The sequence below is a fragment of the Falco rusticolus genome, unplaced genomic scaffold (genome assembly GCF_015220075.1).
Source record: "Falco rusticolus isolate bFalRus1 unplaced genomic scaffold, bFalRus1.pri scaffold_78_arrow_ctg1, whole genome shotgun sequence".
Classification (NCBI taxonomy): domain Eukaryota; kingdom Metazoa; phylum Chordata; class Aves; order Falconiformes; family Falconidae; genus Falco; species Falco rusticolus.
The window spans coordinates 61,107-69,133 of NW_023618243.1; the positions used below are offsets into that span (position 1 = coordinate 61,107).

An 8,027-nucleotide genomic window follows, 5' to 3' on the forward strand; every position below is an offset into this window, starting at 1 on the left:
TCCCGGTCCCGCTGCTTTCTGCCACCCTTTATTGACCGAGCGTTGGGGGGCACAGAGAACTGGGGCGGACACAGAGAACCGGGGGGGGGGGGGACACGACACGGCCACAGAGAACCGGGGGGCCCCGCCCCCCCCTCAGAGCCCCCGCAGCTGCTTCTCGTAGTCGGGCTCCAGGTTCCGGACCAGGAACATCGACAGCATCAGCAGGCACAGCTGGGGCGGGGGAGGTGCTGCCCCACGGCCACCCCAAGGCAGCCCCCAAACCACCCCATGCCCCCCCCAAGCTGCCCCACTGCCCCCAAACCACCCCGACCTGCCCCCACAGCCCAGCCCCACTGTCCTCAAACCATGCTATGACCCCCCCAAGCTGCCCCACTGCCCCCAAACCACCCCACAGCCCCCCAGGCTTCCCCACAGCCCAGCCCTGCTGCCCTCAAGCCACTCCATGGCCCCCACAAGCCGCCCTGTTTGCCCCAAACCACCCCACAGCCCCCCAAGCTGCCCCACAGCCCAGCCCCATTGTCCCTAAGCCACTCCATGGCCCCTCCAAGCTGCCCCACTGCCCCCAAACCACCCCATGCCCCTCCCCAGCTGCCCCACTGCCCCCAAACCACCCCATGCCACCCTCCCCCCCCCCCGAGCTGCCCCACTGCCCCCAAACCTTCCCACGGTCCCCCAGACTGCCCCCCAGCCCTGTGAACTACCCCACCACCTCCACCTGCCCCATGGCCCTGCAGACCCTTGGCTGCCCCCCAGCCCCAGGGCAGCCCCCCTACCTCCAGCAGGCCGATGCCCAGGCAGACCCCCACGACGGTGACCAGGTTTTCAGCCAGCCAGCCCTGGACCCCCTCAGCACAGCCCTACCGGGGGTGGGTGGGGGTGGTAACACCTGGGGGGCTGCTCGGACCCCCCAGGCCACTGGCCCCCAGAGCTCCAGGAGCCCCCGATCCCCCACCAGCACCCTGTGCTGAGCCCCCCATGCCTTACCCTGGGGAAGATGTCCTGGGGGGCAGCTGTGGGGCAGCGGCCATGGGGCAGAGCTGGGGGAGACCCATGGGTGCTGTTGGGTGCTGGCACCATGAGGCAGGAGCAGGCGATGGCCCTGTCCGTGTCCCCAGGGGGGCTGTCTGTCTGGTGCCAGTCCTGGGGACCGTTCCATCCACAGCAACCAAGCTGGGGGCAGGCGGTCAGTGGGGCAGCCGTGGGGCGGCTGTGGGGTAGCTGTGGGGCAGCCGTGGGGCTGGAGGTCCCTGTGAGCCTTTTTGGGGTCTCACCTGCTGCTGGACGGCATCCCAGCTCTCGTGGGGGTCCCCAGGTGGCCCCTGGGTTGGGTACCCCTGGATCAGCTCCTGCACGTAGATGGCCACCTTGGTGGCCAGCTGCGAGGGGGGGTGAGTGCAGCGCCCCACAGCTGCAGCGTCACCCCCCAGCCCTGCCCCACACTTGCAGACCCCCGGCAGCGCAGTACTCACAGTGACACGTTGCGTGTAGATGATGACCCCCACTGTGATCTGGGCAGCAAAGAGCAGCAGCAGGATCCCGAAGTACTGGGGGGGGACGGGAGGGGAGGAAAGTGGGGGTCACCCAGGACCACCCCCCCCCAGCCCCATGGCACCAGGGGGGACAGGGGGGGCAGCACGGTCCCCCTGCTCCCCACAACCACAGGATGTGGTGGGACCACGTGGCCCCACAGCTGCTGCAGGAAATTGCAGCAGAGCCCCCCCCCCCGCCCCCCCCCCAACCCTGTGGCCCCCCAGTTATTGCATCCTCCCCAACCCTCAACCCCCTAGGCCCTCCACGCCCTGGCCCACCACCCCCTGGGCCCCCTTGCCCCCTAACCCCTTGGTCCCTCCAGCCCCCTTCCCCCCAACCCTTTGGTTCCACTGCCCCCCGCCCCCTGTCCCCCCACCCCGTGGCCCCCCAGCCCCCTCACCAGCAGCAGCATGACCTTGATCTCCTTGAGGGCCCCCAGGCACCCCAGGAAGCCCAGCAGCATCGTCACGATGCCAACCCCTGAGAAGGCGTAGGACCAGACCCGCAGGCTGTAGAGAGGCGATCCTGGGGGGCACACGGGTCAGGGCACCCCACTGCTCGGAGGTGCCCTGCGGCTCAGGGGTGCCCACGGCTCGGGGGTCCCTTACCCAGCACGGCAGCGAAGCTCTGCCGGTCGAAGAGGATCCAGAGGCCGAAGGCGAGGAGGAGGCTGCCCAGGGCCTGGTGGGGGCCGGGGAGGGGCTGGGGTCAGTGACTGGGAGCGTCCTGGGGGTCTCTGGGGTTTGCCCAGCCCCACGGCTCCCACAGGCCCCAGGAAAATGTTGGCCCACAAGCAGCCCCCCCTGTCCCAAGCATGTCCGGGTCCCCCTCTGTCTCCCCGCCGATTCCCTACAGCCCCATGTCCCCCCTACACCCCCAAGCCCTGCAGCCCCGCGTCTCCCCTCCAACCCACATCCCTCCAGCCTCCTGTTCCCTCATGTCCCCCCACCCCAATGCCCCCCCCCACTTGCTTCCCCCCCCTACTCACGAAGAAGAAGAGGTTGAAGAGGAAGAGGAAGCACTTTGCGAAGCTGAGGCAGCTTTTGGGGTTCATGTCTGCACCTGGCAGAGGGGGGAGCACAGGGTCAGCACCCACCCGGGGCCCGATCCAGTATGTCTGGGGGGGGGGGCGGTGGAAGCACCCCCGGACACCCCCCCGCCAGTCACCTGCGGCAGGGTCCCCCGGGGGCGGCCCGTCCTCGGCTCGTGGCGGGGCAGGAAGCGCTTGGGGTGGCGGAAGCTCCGCGGGGGGGAGCGGCACTGGGGCTGGGGGCGATCCGCGATGGGACCCCCGGGATGAGACATCCCCCCCCATCGCCCACCCCGGGGAGGTTTAATGACACCCACTCCCGCCCCCCACCTCCACCCCGCATCTCCCGGGGGTCCCCGAGGGAAGGGGGCGGGGGGGGGGGGGGGTTGTATCGTGCAAGCAAAGGTGATGTCAGGGATGGCGGCGAGGGAGTGTGTGTGCGCGCACCGGAGAGCTCCGGGCTCAGGTTGGGGCCGTCCCCCCCTCCGGGGGGAGCGGGGGCTGGGGGGGGGATCCGGGGGCGAGGCCTCCGAGTGGCCCGTCCCGTCCCGTCCCCGCCTGTCCCGGCTGATGCAACCGGTCGTGGCACGTTGGACCCCCGGTGAGTGGGTCTGGGGGGGCTGCGGGGGCTGGAGAAGAGGGGGGGGCTGCAGGGCGGGGGGGCTATAAGGCTGTCTCGAGAGCTGCAGGGCTGTCTGGGGGTCTGCAGGGGGCTGAAGGGCTGGCTGCGGGGCTGGACGGCTGGGGGCTGCAGGGCTGTCTGAGGGGGCTGTGGAACTGGGGGGCTGCAGGACAGAGGGGCTGGTTGTGGGGGCTGCAGGATGGAGGGGCTGCAGGACAGTGGGGCGGGCTGGGAGGCTGCAGGGCTGGGGGGGGCTTCAGGGGCTGCAGGACGGAGGGGCTTGTTGCGGGGGCTGCAGGGCTGGCTGGGGGGGCTGCAGGGCAGGGGGGCTAGCTGGGGGGGCTGCCTGGGTGCCCAGGTCCTGCCGCCGGTGCCACGCGTGTGCTAGGTCTCACCGGTCACGGCTGTGCGTGTGCCTGGTGCCAGCATGACCGTGACACGCATGTGCGTGTGCCACAGCCCCCCGCCATGCAGAAGGCCCAGCCAGTGCTGCGGGGGAACACCGGACCCCTCCAGGAAGAGCCACCCCCTCGCCCTGCATGGACCAGTAAAGCCCAGTATATACTGGCCCAGCTGGGCTTCTCCGTGGGGCTGGGCAACGTCTGGCGCTTCCCTTACCTCTGCCACCAGAATGGAGGCGGTAAGTGCTGGGGGGTGCTGGGCAGGGGGTGCGCTGTGGGGAGACAGCCCCCCCCTCATCCTCATGTTCCTCCTGCTAGGTGCCTTCCTCCTGCTCTACCTGCTGCTCCTCTTCCTCCTGGGCATCCCGCTGCTCTTCTTGGAGCTGGCGGCCGGGCAGTGCCTGCGCCAGGGCAGCGTCGGCGTCTGGAAGAGCATCAGTCCCCGCTTAGCTGGCATCGGGCTGGCCAGCTGCCTGGTATGGGGCTGGGGAGGGGGTCTGGGGGCTGAGGTGGGGGGTCTCGGGGTACCACCGAGCCCCCCCAGCAGTAGGGTCCCCCCAGGTGTGTGTGTTTGTGGCGCTGTACTACAATGTGATCATCGCATGGAGCCTCCTCTACCTCGCCCACTCCTTCCAGCACCCCCTGCCCTGGCAGAGCTGCCCCAGCACTGGCCCCAACCTCACAGGTGGGGGGTCCCCGGGGGGAGGGGGGGGGGGGCTGGGGGCACCCCAGCCCTGCTATGACCCGCTGTGTGTCCCGTCCCTCCCCCATGCAGAGCCTGAGTGCGCCCTGAGCTCGCCCACCACCTACTTCTGGTACCGGCAGACACTGGACATCACCCCTGAGATGGGGGTTGGGGGGGGGCTGCAGCCGGCCCTGGTGGGGGGGCTCCTGGGGGCCTGGGCCTTGGTGGGGGTCTCCCTGCTGAAGGGCATCAAATCCTCGGGGAAGGTGGGTGATGTGAGCCCGTGGTGCTGGGGGCGTGCAGAGCCGGGGGCAGGGGCTGTGTGGTGCTAAGGGGGGGGGGGGGCTGCTGGAGGTTGAGGAAGGTCCTGTGCTGGGGGTCTCTGGGGTGCGGGGTGCAGGGGGGGCAAGCAGTGCTAGGGGGCACCAGAGGGGTGCTGGTGGCCCCAGCAGCTGGGGGGTCCCAATAGGTTGGGCAGAGCCGGGAGGGTCCCAGTGGGTCAGGAGGAGCTGAGGGGGTCCTGGTGGGTCAGGAGGAGGTTGGGGCGGGGTATCCCAGAGGGTTGGGTCAGGGGGTCCCAGTGACCCCAGCAGCTGGGGGGTTCTGGTGGGTCAGGCAGAGCCGGAGAGGTCCTGGTGGGTCAGGAAGAGGTTGGGGGGGTCCCAGTGGGTCAGGCAGAGCTGGGGGGTCCCAGTGACCCCAGTATCTGGGCGGTCCCAGTGGGTTGGTCAGAGGCTGGTGGTCCTGGTGGCCCGCTGGGTGACAGAGGTCCCCACAGGTGCTGTACGTCAGCACTCTCTTCCCCTACTTCGTCCTCCTCTGCCTCCTGGTGCGGGGACTGCTGCTGGAGGGGGCCCCTGACGGCATCCGCATCATGTTCACCCCCAAGGTGAGGCCCTGCCCGGGGGACCCCCAGCCCCCTGCCCCTCTGGGCCCTCTGCCAGCCCTGAGCCTGCTGCATCCCCCCCTGTCCCCGCAGGTGTCGGCGTGGGGCACGGGCCAGGCCTGGCGGCAAGCGGCCACCCAGGTCTTTTTTGCGCTGGGGTTGGGCTTCGGCAGCGTCATCGCTTACGCCAGCTACGGCGCGCGCCGCAGTGACTGCCACCGCGACGCTGCGCTGGTGGCTGGCCTCAACGCCCTCACCTCCCTCCTGGCCACCCTCGTCGTCTTCGCCGTCCTGGGGGCCCGTGCCACCCGCCGCACCCGCCACTGCCTCCACAGGTGGGGGGTCTGCACCCCGGTGTCACCCCCCAGCGCAGGACCCCGCCCTCACCACATCCCTGCGCCGACACTGGTGTCCCCCATCGTCTTGTCCCTTCCTCCAGGAATGTGGAGCTGGTGGCACAGGCAGTGGCGAGTGGGGGGCTGCCTGAACATGCCCACCCTCCCGGGAACCTGACGGCTCTGCTGGGCCCCCAGTACAGCACCTGGCTGCGGGGGCTGCCCCCCGCCCTGCGGGACACCCTGGGTGTCACCGACTGCCGCGTGGAGGAGGAGATGAACAAGGTGATGCTGGTGACCAGCCAGACACCCCCTGGGGGCTGGGGTCCCCCCAGCTGTGTCCCCCTCCCCAAACTTGTCCCACATCCTTCCCCCCTCTTCCCACCTCCAGCTGGGACCAGGAGGGGACCCCTGGGCAGGGCAGGGGGTCCCCTGAGTCCATCCCACCCCACACCCTGGGTGATGCCCCCCCCCAGGACCACCCCCCATCCCAAAACCAGGGTGGGGGTCCTGACCCCTCTCCTCCTCACCTCAGGGGGTGGAGGGCCCGGGCCTGGCCTTCATTGTCTTCACAGAGACACTGACGCTGCTGCCGGCAGCGCCACTCTGGTCATGCCTCTTCTTCCTCACACTGCTGGGGCTGGGGCTGGGCACCATGCTGGGCATCACCCAGGCCGTCCTCACGCCGCTGCTTGATGCCTTCCTCATCCTGCGCCGCCGTCGGGCTCTGCTCACCGGTATGGCTGGGGGGACTAGTACGGCTGGATTTGGGGGGGGGGGGAGGGCAGGGCAGGGATGAGGGGGAGCCCCTCCAAACCGCTGCTCTGTCTCTGCAGTGCTGTGCTGTGCCGGGGGCTTCGTGCTGGGGCTGCCCTTCACCCAGCGCTCCGGCAGCTACTTGGTGGCTGCCTTCGATGACTACGTGGCCACGTTGCCACTGCTGGCTGTGGCTGCCTGCGAGGCCGTGGCCGTGGCCTGGGTCTATGGGGCTGAGAGGTGAGGGGGGATCCCCTGATCGCAGCCATGGTACTGGATGCCCTCCTTTCCCCCCAGCTGCCCCCAAGGCCCCCCTGACCTGCTTGTCCCATCCCCCAGGTTCCTAGCTGCCGTGGGAGAGGTGACAGGCCACCGGCCTTGGAGGCTTTACGGTCCCCTTTGGCGCTTTGGTAGCCCCGGGGCCATGGTGGCCCTGCTGGGGGCCAGCCTGGGCCAGCTGGCCCTGCAACCCCCCACCTACCAGGCTTGGGACCGCACCACGGTGAGACCCCAGGATTCGAGCCCCTCGCCGGCACCCTCCCCCATGGCCATGCCCCCCCAAGACCTCCCCTGTCCCTTTGTGGCCCCACGGTCCTCCCCTACCCCAAGATCCCCTGCCCCTTCATGACCCCATGACCTCCATGAGCCCCCTTGTCCCTTCGTGGCCCCACACCCACCAAGACCCCCCTGCCCCTTTGTGGCCCCACAGCCCCCCCCCCTCCCCCGATACCACCTGCCCCTTTCTAACCCCACAGCCTCCCTGAGACTCTCTGCCCCTTCATGGCCCCACAGCCCCCCACATCCTGAGACCCCCTGTCCCTTTGTGCTCCCCCCCATACCCTAAGACCCCCTGCCCCTTTGCTGCTCCATAACCTCCCTGAGACCCCCTGCCCCTTTTTTGCCCCCCCCCATACCCTAAGACCCCCTGCCCCTTTGCTACCTCATAACCACCCTGAGACACCCCACCCCTTCGTGCCTCCCCTCCCCAGTCCCCCTGACCATCCTCCCCACAGGCGACACTGCAGCGGCAGCCTTACCCGCCCTGGGCCCTGGCCCTGGCTCTGGGGCTGATGGTGGTGGCCGTGCTGCCCATCCCCCTCATCGCCTTGCGCTGGGCGCTCAGGCCCCCCCAGGCCCCCCCGGGGCCGCGGGACCAGCAGGGGAACAAGGAGGAGGAGGAGGAGGAGGAAGGGGAAAGCGCCGCCGACCCGGCCCCACTGCCCACCGCACCTCAAGGCCTGCAGGAGCGGGAACACGCCCCATTGGAGGACAGCGGGGAACGCAGCTTCCCGATTGGCCACGCTGCCTGAGGCGGGACAGGCGCCCATTGGTGGCGAGGGGGGGGAGGAACCTCGGAGGGGTGGGGCGGGGCAAACCCCGCCCCGCGTTTCCATGGGAACACGCGGCAGCCGCGCTGTGAGCTGTTAATAAAAGACCTGGAAGAGAAGGAAGGGAGCGGGGTCCCGAGGGGCGGGGCCGAGTGCTGAGGGGCGGGGCCGAGTGCTGAGGCCGCAGCCAATACCTGAGAGGCTGGTTGAGGGGCGGGGCCAGGTCCTGAGGGGCGGGATTGAGTCCTGAGGTGTGGGGGCGAGTCGCGAGGGGCGGAGCCAAGACCTTAGGGGCGGGGCCAAGACTTGAGGGGCAGGATCAATACCTAAGGGGTGAAGCCAATACCTGAGGGGCTAGGCAAGGGGCGGGGCCAAGACTAGGAGAGGCGGAGCCAATATATGAGGGGTGTGGCCGAGCCCTGAAGAGCGGAGCCAAGACTAAGGGGACGGG

General features: G+C 69.7%; 2 protein-coding genes across 7 annotated transcripts; one reads left to right on the forward strand and one right to left on the reverse strand.

The window, feature by feature from the left end:
* On the reverse strand, positions 1–3,915 carry CD37 (CD37 molecule). 3 transcript variants are annotated; one of them, XM_037374898.1, is made up of 9 exons: positions 3,804–3,915; positions 2,522–2,595; positions 2,142–2,214; positions 1,934–2,058; positions 1,473–1,547; positions 1,275–1,379; positions 988–1,173; positions 777–860; positions 1–213 (listed from the first exon to the last, which is right to left on the reverse strand). In XM_037374898.1, the coding sequence occupies exons 2-9, from the start codon at positions 2,585–2,587 to the stop codon at positions 136–138; spliced, it is 792 nt and encodes a 263-aa protein (XP_037230795.1). In that variant the 5' UTR covers positions 2,588–2,595; positions 3,804–3,915; the 3' UTR covers positions 1–135. The 3 variants fall into 3 exon arrangements, with proteins under 3 accessions (XP_037230795.1, XP_037230794.1, XP_037230793.1); XM_037374897.1 differs by lacking the exon at positions 3,804–3,915 and adding an exon at positions 3,011–3,068; XM_037374896.1 differs by lacking the exon at positions 3,804–3,915 and adding an exon at positions 2,701–2,923.
* Positions 2,575–7,695, forward strand: SLC6A16 (solute carrier family 6 member 16). 4 transcript variants are annotated; one of them, XM_037374893.1, is made up of 12 exons: positions 2,575–2,644; positions 3,645–3,825; positions 3,905–4,062; positions 4,148–4,271; positions 4,362–4,537; positions 5,050–5,160; positions 5,251–5,492; positions 5,597–5,777; positions 6,028–6,229; positions 6,329–6,488; positions 6,588–6,750; positions 7,262–7,695. In XM_037374893.1, the coding sequence occupies exons 2-12, from the start codon at positions 3,654–3,656 to the stop codon at positions 7,556–7,558; spliced, it is 1,986 nt and encodes a 661-aa protein (XP_037230790.1). In that variant the 5' UTR covers positions 2,575–2,644; positions 3,645–3,653; the 3' UTR covers positions 7,559–7,695. The 4 variants fall into 4 exon arrangements, with proteins under 4 accessions (XP_037230790.1, XP_037230789.1, XP_037230792.1 ...); XM_037374892.1 differs by lacking the exon at positions 2,575–2,644 and adding an exon at positions 3,081–3,164; XM_037374895.1 differs by lacking the exons at positions 2,575–2,644; positions 5,251–5,492 and adding an exon at positions 3,082–3,164 and having other exon boundaries at positions 4,362–4,401.
* The last annotated feature ends 332 nt before the right edge of the window (positions 7,696–8,027 follow it).